General features: G+C 50.8%; 1 protein-coding gene across 1 annotated transcript; it reads left to right on the forward strand.

The window, feature by feature from the left end:
- The first annotated feature begins 5,406 nt into the window (after positions 1 to 5,406).
- On the forward strand, positions 5,407 to 11,429 carry Ctu1 (cytosolic thiouridylase subunit 1). Its single transcript, XM_021211010.1, has 3 exons — positions 5,407 to 5,461; positions 8,262 to 8,804; positions 9,577 to 11,429. The coding sequence occupies exons 2-3, from the start codon at positions 8,297 to 8,299 to the stop codon at positions 10,329 to 10,331; spliced, it is 1,263 nt and encodes a 420-aa protein (XP_021066669.1). The 5' UTR covers positions 5,407 to 5,461; positions 8,262 to 8,296; the 3' UTR covers positions 10,332 to 11,429.
- Positions 11,430 to 12,330: the final 901 nt, after the last annotated feature.

Genomic DNA, 12,330 nt, shown 5'->3' on the forward strand with positions numbered 1-12,330 from the left:
TCTTCTTCTTCTCTCTCTCTCTCTCTCTCTCTCTCTCTCTCTCTCTCTCTCTCTCTTTGGATTTTTGAGACAGTGTTTCTCTGTGTAGCCCTGGCTGTCCTTGAACTCAGAAATCCGCCTGCCTTTGCCTCCCAAGTGTTGGGATTAAAGGTGTGTGCCTCCACACCCGGCCCTATAAGTTGCTTTCGTTAGGGTATTTGATCAACAAAAACAAACAAACAAACAAACAAACAAGCACACACGTAAGACAGTCTCCTCCCTACCCCCCACTAGCCAGTGAGCCCCTGGCATCTGCCTATTGCTTCCCCCACACTCCAGCACTGTCATTACAGCCATGCACCCTGCCCTTGGGTTTTATGTGGAGCTGGGCGTCTGAACTCAGATCCCCATGCCTGTGTAGCAAACACTTCACTGAACCATCTCTTCAGTCCCACAGAGGTGAGTTGTTTAGTGTTTTAGTCATGGTTTCTATTGCTGTGATGCAACACCAAATCTGAAAGCGACTTGGGGAGGAAAGGGTTTGTTTCACTCACAGTTTCACATAACAACATTTCATCATCAGAATCAGGAAGAGCAGGAGTTCAGGCAGGGTAAGAATCTGGAGGCAGTGAAAGTTCCAAACGCCATAGTTGAGTGCTGCTTACTGGCTTGCTCCCCATGGGTTGCTCAGCCTGCTGTCTTAGAGAACCCAGGTCCACCAGTCTTGAACTGGTCCCATCCACAATGGTTTGGGCCATCCCTTGTTAATCACTCATTAAGAAAATGCCTTACAGATTTGCCAACAGTCCTATCTTACAGGAGTTATTTTATTCATTGAAACTCCCTTCTTTGGTGACTCCATCTTGTGTCAAGTTGACATAAAACTAGCCAGCACATTTAGGTAGGAATTAGGTCACAGGGATGGGACCTCACAAAGTGGACTAATGCCACTTATATAAGAGACCCAAGGGAGGTTGCTTGCTTCTTCTACTACAAGACAAAGTATCATTCAAGACAACACAACTTCACAGGACATTGAATCTGCCAGTGTGCCAATTAACCTCCTGCTCTATAAGGAGTAAACCTCTGATATCTGTAAGCTTCATAGTTTGTGGTATCTTGCCATACAAATCTCAATAGTGTAGGCAGGGAATTGTCTAATTGCATGCATTCTCCACCTCACGAGCCATTCATTGGTCAACTATTGTTTACTGGGATCAAATTAATACATATGAATTGTCGCCTGTGACCCTGGTACTCTGGATGGAACTTCATTCATTCATTCATTCATTCTGTTATTCAGTTCGTTCGCCTGGTAGAGCACATTCATGCTATGCCTTCAGGTCTCCAGAAAAGGCAGGTAGGACAGATCTAGTGGATAGCTGTAGCCTGTCTTTGGCTACTTTGTGGGTTTTTCTTTCTTCTGTCCTTCTACACTCTTTTTTTTTCTCCCCCACACTTTAACCCCCGTCTTAGTTAGGGTCTCCATTTCTGGGAAGAGACATCATGACCAAGGCAACTCTTATAAGGGCAACATTTAATTGGTGCTGGTTTACAGGTTCAGAGGTTCAGTCCATTATCATCAAGGTGGGAGCATGGCAGCATCCAGGCAGGCATGGGAGAAGGGGCTGAGAGTTCTACATCTTGTTCTGAAGGGAACCAGGGGAAGACCGGCAAAGCCCACCCTGACAAAGACACACTTCCTCCAACAAGGACACACCTCCTAAGAATATCACTCCCTGTGGGTCAAGCATTCAAGCACACGAGTCTGTGGGTGCCAAACCTATTGAAACCACTACACCCCCCTAACTATAGATAGGAGAGAAGAAAGGATAGAGGGGGAAGGGGATGATATTATCATTAGACTACTTCCTGCTGATTAGGAGCGTCAAGTTCCTTGGGGGCAAGTTTGATCTTCACCATCAGGATATCTAATTTCTTCTCGTTTCTTCTTAATAACTACTTAACCAACCCCGACCAACGCAGCAACAACAACCACCCAACCTATCTGGGCTCTAGCATTTATATACCCTCTGAAAAGACCCCCAGAATTTCAAATGTCACACAATTGCAGAAACTATTTGCAGCTGGAAAAATCACACCCCTGCTAGAGTATGAGACAAATCACAGTCAGCTGCTGTGGACAGCCTGAGGCAGCCCCGTATCCCACACCTGGGATGAAAATAAAAACATGTTCCCATGGTATTGCTGTGTTTTTCAAAGGAAGCAAAGTTCTCACTGCTGTAAGCAATATCTTGGTGGGCAACAGATATGCCCATGAGAGCTGGGGATGCCCTCTGTCTCTGCCCAGGACAGACTGGGTCTGGAGAGCCCAAAACAAGAGATGCTGTTCATGGTGTCAATGGAGACTGAGCCATTGCTGCCCCCACGTAAGAGCCTGGTCACACAGAACAGAGGCCCTAGTCTGGAGTCAAAGGGTCATACCGAGGAGAGTCCATGCTGTCCATCCTCAGGGACAGGAAGTGACGGCACTAAGTTGTTCTCTACATGCGTGTCTCATTGATCCTCTCATCATCCCTGAGAGGTGTGATTCCGCCCCACAGGAGATCATGCAAGGCATCAGATGCTTAGGTGAGTGAGCACATGAGGGAAGTATTCCCTAAACAACCACATGCATTTCCTATACAAATATGACATTCCACTCAGTATAAGAGACACTCATCATCATCATCATCATCATCATCATCATCATCATCATCATCATCATCATCATCATCATCATCTCTGCCTCTTCTAAAGTGTTAAGGTAACTGTCACCTTTCTAGCCAGCCATTTTGTGTTACTAATGTTACAAGGAAACTTTCTCAAATGCTGCAATCATGGTTACTAGGGAACTTTCTCTGGCCAAGCTGATTACATATCTTGTTATAATCTATGCTTTGGTGTTCTCCAGTCACAATAAAAGTCAGCTAGAACTGCTTTGTTTAGTTAGCCACAAGAAGTTTGGACCAGAACCAACTGCCAGGCAGCAAGCACTTCCTGCACCTGTGTATGAGCTTTTATGATTTTTTTCTTTTTATAAGCCACCCCTGGGATGGACCCCAACATAAGAGAGACATCTGTGCCAATATAAGAAGATATTTGGAATAAAACTTCCATTTTGAGTATGGGTGGAGACCTCCTTGGGAACTGACATCCTACTTGGCAGAAAGAGACATATTACACGGGTAACTGACATGCTAGTTGGCAAGTTAAAACATGGATGTTAGGCAAGGCAAATCCTCACCACAGTTGAATAACCCTACCAATGGGAGCAGGATAAATGTACAAGCAAGACATGTTCCTGAGGAAGCCCCCTACACCCTGACTGGTGAAATAACTTGGCACAAATGTTTGTGGATTTTAGGCTTAAAACCCCTATAGGATCCTAACTCAATGTCACAACCACCCCCCAAGTCTGATCTGTGGCCCAGATCAATCAGTCTTGTGGTGTGCCATCTAATAAAGTATCCTGTTTGACCGAGATTGGTGTCTGAGTGGTTTGTGCGCTGGTTCCCAGACCCCAACCTAAAATATGAATTGAGCCTATGGTCATGTATGTGTGTGAAGGGCACATTCATGTGGGGAGAGTCACCTGTGTTTGCCTGCATGTGGAGGTCAGAGGACAACCTCACTAATCTGGGGCTTCTCAGGCAGACATACGCTTTAGCAGTAGGCTAGTTGGCTAGCCAGTAACCCCAGGTGTCCTTTGTCTGTCTGTCTGTCTGTCTGTCTGTCTGTCTGTCTGTCTGTCTGTGTGTGTGTGTCTGTCTGTCTGTCTGTCTCCCCCACCCCCGTGAGTCTGGAATTATAAGTGTGTGCTACCATGCCTGAGTTTTTAAAATGTGTGCCTTTTAAAAGGCTCTGAGGCCCCAGTAGCTCAACCTTGATCCCCTACTCATAGGTTTATGGGGCTTCTAGAAGCCTGAGGAACTCTTGACCCTCTTATGGAGAGTGGCCTGTGTGGGTGAGTGCTTGAAGTCAGCCATCCAGCCCCAGCAAAGATTGCCCTCTCAAGTGGAACATCCTGAAAGAGTAAAGTTCACACTGCAGTGAAACCAGTGTGGCCTTGTTGATTCACACCTCTTAAGACACAGATAAGCTCTGATGCTTACCAAAAGATGAGCAAAGCCACAGCCCACAGGGACTGTGATTAATACAGAAAGGTGAGACATCTGTGGCCCTGTGAATGAAAACGGCCTCATAGGCTCATAGGGACTGGCACTACTGGGAGGTGTGGCCTTGTCGGAGTAAACATGTCACTGGGGACAAGCGACAGAAACCCTGAGACAACATAGGAAGAAGGAACCTCAACTGAGAAATTGCCTCAATCCCATTGGCCTATGTGGGATCTAATTGATTGCTGACTGATATGGGAGGACTCAGCACACTGTGGATGGTACCACTCCCGGGAAGGTGATCCTCCCACGGCACTACACCTGGGAAGGTGGTCCTCCCACGGCACTACACCTGGGAAGGTAGTCCTCCCACCGCACCACTCCTGGGAAGGTGGTCCTCCCACGGCACCACTCCTGGGAAGGTGGTCCTCCCACGGCACCACTCCTGGGAAGGTGGTCCTCCTAGTATTATGAAAGCAGTTAAATGTGAGCCAGGAAGTAGTAAGTATAGCTCCTCCAAGATTTCTGCTTCAAGCTCCTGATTTGAGTTCCTCCCATGGCTTCCCTTAACTGTGCTCTCTAAGCTAAAATAAATGCAAGTTAATTCTGGCCAGTGTTTTATCACAGGAACAGGGAAGCAAATTAGGACATGAAGCCATAAAGTCGACAAGAAAGGTCGGGCCTGGACTCCTTTCTGTCTCTCCTCACTCAAGTCCTCAGAACTACTGAGACTTAAGTACGTCAACTCATGAGCTCTCCTAGGAATCCCAGTCCTCTGGAGCTCTTAGTGTGCTCCCCATGAGCCTCAGACCTGGAAGTTTTTCCATTTGACACAACAACACCCATCCCAGAAAACGGCCTGCCCAGGCTACATGGTAAGATCCTGGGGAGAGAAAAAAAAGAGAGAGCGAGGGAGGGGAAGAGGGACACACACACACAGAGAAGAGGGAGGGAGAAACAGTAACAGAGACAGAGAAGCAAGCAAGTAGCAGGGGCGTATGATAATCCACAGAACTAGGAAATTATACTGCAGCCACTCTGACTTCAACCACTTCTGATTTCAAGCTTCCCTTCTGGTGATCTCGTGTTGCCCGGACAACAGCAGTATACGCAGCTCAGGTCCCAGGCCCTGGTGTGCGCCCTACAGAGTGGGGAAGCATTTGGCAGAAGGAAAGCGGTACTCTCAAGTGTTGCTGGGAATTGGAGTCCAAGCTGGTGTAGACTTACAGGCGCTCCTCTGGAGCTGTTGCATTCTGGAAGTCGTAGGCAAAGCAGTTCAAGGCCTTATGGGAGTTGTAGTCCCAAGGCATTTTCCGCGCCAGGCTTCCGCGTGGCAGACAGAGTGCAGAGCTCGTTCCACTCAGGTTAGTGTTCCTCTTCCTCCGGTTCCTACGGGCTTGGGGCCGTGGTGCCACGGGAGAGCTGAAGGTCTTTCTAGAGATTTGGCACTCGCTTTTATGATTGTCAACTCGCGTTCTGGCCAGGATCTCCTAGTCTGGTCTCTTGCCAGGCCGCTTTATTCATTTGGTGGTGACAGATCATCTGCCTTCTCTTGCCCCTGTTAAATATGTTCTGGAGACTCCTCTTCTGCCCTTTAGGAGAGTTGGACATCCGGAGGCACCCCTGGAATTTGTTTTGTAGATCAGGCTAGCCTGGAACTTGCAGAAATTCAACTGCCTCTGCCTCCTGAGTGTTGGGATTAAAGGCGTGCGCCACCACGCCTGTTATTACCGCTGGTGTTTGCCGCCTGTCTGTATACAATTCTTTCCCCATCATCCCAGATTCTTACTTAATTAGCATAAACCGGTTCGCTCCATCAGTAAAGACTACTGATATATCTATCAGCCTGGTTCCCTCCATGAGCTCAGGGCTACTGATGTGGTCTCCCCGTTTTCTGTTTCCGCGTGTGTCTGTAAGCTACTCCTTACAACAGCAATCCCCTTACAGGATTAGATGGCTGAGATCAGAGTGTATTTACACGCCATTTTGCATAAATGCTGGGTAGATGATGGTGGGCACTCTCAGGAGTCAGAGATAAGCCAGGCAGAAGGGACAGCTTTGGGGAGCACTTGAAAGGTGCCCTGCAAGGATCCTAAGTTGGTCGTTTGGAGGTCAAGCCTGGAGGCACCTCTGGGCCTGATGATTGTCAAGCTTGCTGGACAGGGCTTAGGGAGAAGTGGCAAGAGACTGGTGTGGACCTAACCCAGGCAAGAGGAAGGATAGAATCAAAGGCCGAGGAGGAGGATAGTTCAAGGGGCAGTGCTCAGCCAGGAGAGTCCTGAGAGCTGTCTGCTGGGCTCAGTGATCAGAAAGGACTCCCTGGGCCAGAGGAAAGGAGTGTTCCTGGGGTACCTGAGAGCATTGCGGTAAGGAGCCATGGGGCCTCCCAAGCTGTCAGGCAGCAAGTGCTGTCATTCACGGGACTGTCAAAAAGATAACTGGGCTGGATCTGCAGGTTGTTAGATGCAAATTGTCGAGGAGGAGGGGAGGCCAAGGCAGAGACCAGTGACCCAGACAAGCAGGCTGTGCCAGTGTTTTCTGAGTTGTGCAGGACAATCAAACAATGAGGGTCACTTTAGAATGTAATCGGGCCCCTAGGCAGCAGGGAGGTCCAGCCTCAATGAACTGAACGTTGGGCTCTTTCTTTTTATTTAGTGTTTACTTTAGGTTGTGTCTCCTTTAGGACACATACTTCTGGGCAGCGGGTTGCATAGTTAAATAGTATGTGAAGATTTAGGTGGAGGTAGCCTCCCTTTTTTTTTTTTTTCCACAAAAGTTGTTTTTTGGGGGGGTAAAAGAAAGTTTCTCAAACCAAACTCCTAATCTAAGGAAACATCACACCCCTGAAACTTTGGTCCCTCTTGTGGACTGTTTGCTGCACTCAATAAGGCAAGACATTGCCTGTGTATCAGGACTGTCTTGTACCAAGGTCATGCCGAGGCCCTAAAGCTCCTTCAGAACAGAACTTCATAGACAATAGGAAATGATCACCGTCTTCTGCGATGACGTCTTCAAGATCAAAGTACTTGTAGAAAACAACTGTTCTTCGTTTTGATGTCTACTCTTGGTACACTGAAAGACAACCGTTTCATTCTAAAGTTTACCCTAGACACAGCGATTTACTAGAATTCTACTACAGTCCTGGCCATGGAGTAGGTGGGAAGTGTCTGGCATCTGAGGCCACGAAAGGATTGGCTGCATCCTTTAGGGGATCTGCGCATGAGTCCTGAGGATGGACTAGGGACATTTGGAGAACAAGTCAAGACTGGACTTTGAATTTTGAGCCCCACACAGGACGAGTGACCAGGGTGGCCCTAGACCTCAGGGCTTCTAGTCTGAGCATCTGGAAGGACAGACCTAAGCTCCACTGCAGGATTCCATTTGGTGAAAGGAATCAGGGATGTCGGAGTTGAGATGCAGTGCTCAGCGGTACTGGCCCTGACCTCATGAAGTTCCTGACAGTAAACAAATACTTGCCAGATCATTCTGGTCATTGTGGTAAATCCCAGGAGCGGCCTGACCCGTTCTGAAAGGCGTGAGGCTCCCGGGTAGTCCAAGCTGGAGATGAGGTGGTCTCGGGGAGGCCTGAGCCTGGAGAGGTTTTACTGATTCAATACAGTTAGTGATGTAGATGCAGGCAGCTTCTGTGTGCCTAGAAGAGGCCACTATGCCTTCCGGGGGGAAGCAAGCAGGACCTCATGCGGGGGTCCCAGTATCTTACCTTCCCTACTAAAATCCAAACATCTCTGCTTCCGAGTAGCAAGCTCTTCTGGGATTTGGTCAGTTCTGGAAGTGTCTACGATCGAGACTGGAGCAAGAGTGACCGCAAAACTGTGCTCCATTTCCTAAAACACACAATTCTATTCTGTCTATCTCTTGCATGTCTTCCCCTCTGTCTCCCTGAAACCCTGTCGTCAGGTTTTTATTTTCTTGGTATAGGAAGAAGCTGCCCTTCCCGTGGGCTCCCCTGTGTAAGGGCCACTCAGTAGGACGCCATCCCCACGGCCTCTCCACAATCCACTTCTTTCTCCCCTCAGCTCCGAAGTGCAGACAATCCTGGATGACCAGCTTCCCTTCTGGGTATCTTGTATGGTCCCCTCCCTTCTCTCCCATCAACCCTGCAGTGTAGACTCCCCAGATGACTCCCTTCTCTCTCCTCCACAGTGTAGACCTCCCAGACGACCCACTTCTCTTCCAAGATGCCCGCCCCGACGTGCTTCTCCTGTCACAAGTCCCGTGCTGCCCTCCGTCGCCCACGCTCTGGGCAGGCGCTGTGCGGCTCCTGCTTCTGTGCTGCCTTTGAGGCCGAGGTGCTACATACAGTGCTTGCCGGGCACCTGCTGCCGCCGGGCGCTGTAGTGGCCGTGGGTGCCTCTGGTGGCAAGGACTCCACAGTGCTGGCACACGTGCTGCGCGAGCTTGCGCCCCGCCTGGGCATCACCCTGCACCTGGTGGCCGTGGATGAGGGCATTGGCGGCTACCGGGACGCGGCGCTGGAGGCGGTGCGCAGTCAGGCGGCGCGCTGGGAGCTGCCGCTTACCATCGTGGCCTACGAAGATCTCTTCGGGGGCTGGACGATGGACGCCGTGGCCCGCAGCACCGCAGGCTCTGGCCGCAGTCGCTCCTGCTGCACCTTCTGCGGGGTGCTGCGGAGGCGCGCCCTGGAGGAGGGTGCACGCCTTGTGGGAGCTACACATATTGTGACAGGTGAGGACTGGTGTGCAGCAGGAATGGTGTGGGTGTGGAAGAGTAGCGTGCCAGGAAGTGCAAGATAGTGGGTGGGCTGGGGTCTCCACTCCCCCCCTTGTGGTCCCAAGAACTTCCACTGTCCTTCCTTTTTATCTCTGGCTTCTGAGTGTTCCAACGCCCACCTCCACTCTCCCGGGCTCCACTGTCTCTATGATCCCTGTTACATTTTCTCCTTAGGGAGGATCTACCGGGTCCTCTCATCTCCTGCTCCAGAGGTTCCCGGCCTCTTCTCTACTTTTCCTGTTGTCCAGGGGTTCTTGGGGCCCCCCTCCTCGTGTAAATGCCAGGCCTGTGCACACGCCTCAACTGAAGCCTACTGAGTCTGGCCACTGGCAAGAACAACAACAGGCTATGAGTGCTGTGTTGCAGCTCTGAAGGGAAAGGTATCCTGGCATTCGGGAGCCAAGGAGGGCCACAAAGTCATGCCACACAACAAATCTCGCACAAGAGATGGATTGAAAGTGACACAAGAAGGTGGCTGCCTCTGCTGCAGTGAGAAGCCAGGGAGTAGTGAGCAGGGGCCAGGCTTAGAGTATTTAACAGGAAAGAGTTTACAGGGTGAAGATTTCCAAGGTGGGGATTGGTGACATTTCAAGCCAATCCCGACGGCTGGGTTTTCAGGCTCAGGGATTGGTGGATTTCGGTAACTTTTCAAACCAGGAAATGAGCTGGGACTTTTAAACCTTCTCTTCTTTGTCCTCATCCCTCACCTGAGCTCTCTCTCCCGCAGGCCACAACGCTGACGACATGGCTGAGACGGTGCTCATGAACTTTCTGCGTGGTGACGCTGCGAGGTTGGCGAGGGGTGGGGTGCTGGGCTCCACGGGCGAGGGGTGCGCCCTTCCCCGGTGCCGGCCTCTGCAGTTTGCCTCGCAGAAGGAGGTGGTGCTGTATGCTCACTTCCGCCATCTCCGCTACTTCTCGGAGGAGTGCGTGTATGCCCCCGAGGCCTTCCGCGGCCACGCTCGGGACCTGCTTAAGCTCCTGGAGGCGGCCAGACCATCAGCCGTGCTGGACCTCGTGCACTCGGCAGAGCGCCTAGCTCTGGCTCCGGCAGCCAGGCCCCCTCCTCCAGGCACCTGCTCCCGCTGCGGAGCCCTGGCCAGCCACAAGCTCTGCCAGGCCTGTGCGCTCCTGGATGGCCTCAACCGAGGCCTGCCGCGCCTGGCCATCGGCAAGGGCCGCCGTGTGCTGCAAGTTGAGCCGCCACAACCTGGGAACCCGAGCCTAGTCACCAGTGACTCTGTGGCCCCACCAGGACCCTGCACCTGCAAGCAGCCGAAAGATAAAGCCAACCCATGCAGGAATGGAGGGGACCGGGCAGGAGCCACCTGTGTATCGCAGTGTGACCTGAGCCCTGGAAATGGAGGGGACCAGGCAGGAGCCACCCGTGTATCGCAATGTGACCTGAGCCCTGGGAATGGAGGGGACCGGGCAGGAGCCACCTGTGTATCGCAGTGTGACCTGAGCCCCGTGATGGAGTGACCTGCACTCTACATTGCCCTGTGCTCGGGGAAGTGATTGTACCCCAGTGCCCTGCAACTGTGGAGTAATCTATACACTGTGAAGTGATTTCCCTTCAGTGCATTGCACCCTGGGAATGACCTGATTCCCTGTGGAGTGGCTGTACCCTGCAGAGTCACTTGACTCCTGCAGATTATTTAAAGTGTCCAGTGCCCTGCAACCTGAGCCCTGTGTCCTTCCTGTACCCCACGGAAGGATGGGCCCTGTAGAGCAACCAGAACCTTGAAGAGGGCGCTCTAGGCAGGGCTATCAGGTCTAAGAGAGAAGGAACCAACAGCCATGCAGTCCTGCACACCTCTGTGGGCTCAGGTAGCCCTGGCCCTCTGTTTTCCCAAGTCAGGTAAACAAAGTCACATGCATACTAGGAATATTCACAATCATCATTATACCCATCTCATCCAGGCACAGCTCTCGAACCTACGGGAATCCAAGAAAGTTTGTTCTGAACCAGTTGGGACCTTCCATGGCCCGGTATGTAATTGAGTTTGCCCCAGAAACACTGCTGTGGGAGCAGTTACACAAACATTACAGCCTTAGGACAATTGAAAGTCATTAATCAAGACATTGGTCAAATATGTCAGTGTGGCAGGTAGACAGGTTATAACGAAGCTGAAATCCCTTCTGTCGGTCTCAGGCACTATCTGGTGACTTTCTTAGCTTGTGGGTCTTTGGAAACCAGTGCTGGTCTGCTGAGCTGATACATTCCGAACCAAATTTGTAGTTTTCACATGGTTGTTGGGTTAGTGTCCTGGCTGGCCATTTTTTGGTTTTGTTTTGTCATCTTTACACAGGCTGGGATCATCTGAGAAAATGCTTCCATAAGATTGGCCTACAGGCAAGCCTGTGGGGCATTTTCTGATTGATGATTGATGAGGAAGGGCTCAGCCCACTGTGGGCGGTCCAGTCCCTAGGCAGGTGATCCTGGATACTATAAGAAAGCAGGCTGAGTAAGCCAGTCAGTAGTGGTGTTCCCTTATGGCCTCTGCCTCAGTTTCTGCTCTGACTTCCCTCAGTAATGGAGTGTAACCTGAAATGTGAGTTGAAATAAAACCTTTTCTCCCAAGATGTCTTTGGTCTTGTGTTTTATCGCAGCAATAGGAAAGTAAGAATGTCCACAAACGGGTCTTCAACACACACATTGCTTTCAAGGGGACTTCATCTTTGCTTTGGGGTGCTTGTATGTACCTTCTCATTTCTTCCCCATGGCAACTTCAAGGGACCACAGGGCTGTCACAAGTCCTATCTATAATAGGCCTTGCTCACTCCTGGTATCTGTTGTGAGTGAGGAGGGCACCCCAAGCTTGGTCTCTGGAGACTGAACCTGTGCTGAGTCTCTGCCTTAACCTCTCTAAGGTGCCATCTCCTACTGAGAGAATGGAACTGTCTTGCCTTCACACCCCCCCACCCCCCATCTTGGGAGATGAGAGTCCAGTTGTCAAAGTTCATGTCCAGCTTGGCTCTGCATACTGGGGATTGGCCACCAGGGGGCTCCAGGCTTCTGGGTGCTGCCTTGCCATATTAGGAAGTTGAGAGGCTGAGGAACCTTCCCAAGAAGAGGGCTCCTCAAAAGCTGTTTACTAAAAGCTGAGCACTAAAAGCTTCCCCGGATCATCCCCCAACCTTGGGCAGAGGGTGCTTCTTAGCCTCTGTGGCCCTGTCCTCATGGAAGTAACCTGTTGACTACTTGAACTCCATAGGTCCCTATTTACCAAATTAAGATAAATTAAGATAAGTTAAAAAGCAAAGGTCGATGCCCTGCCGTCATCAGGTTCCCCCAGGCTTATAAAGCACCAGGTCAAACATTCATTCAGCAAATATTGGACCTCCTTTTGTCTGGTCCTCCTGCAGGTGCCAGGAAGCTGCAGTGGGCAGAGACAGGAGCCCCTCCACGAAATTTCAGTCCGGGGTGGGGGTGGGGCTGGGGAAGGGCAATTGCAAACAAATAACATCGGGTAATTGT

This window comes from Mus pahari, chromosome 1, assembly GCF_900095145.1.
Source record: "Mus pahari chromosome 1, PAHARI_EIJ_v1.1, whole genome shotgun sequence".
NCBI lineage: Eukaryota > Metazoa > Chordata > Mammalia > Rodentia > Muridae > Mus > Mus pahari.

Bases quoted from the DNA above. Each gene is read 5' to 3' on its own strand.
- Ctu1 (XM_021211010.1), top strand. From the start codon at position 8,297: ATGCCCGCCCCGACGTGCTTCTCCTGTCACAAGTCCCGTGCTGCCCTC. The intron at 8,805-9,576 runs GTGAGGACTGGT...TCTCTCCCGCAG, and splicing joins AGCTACACATATTGTGACAG to GCCACAACGCTGACGACATG.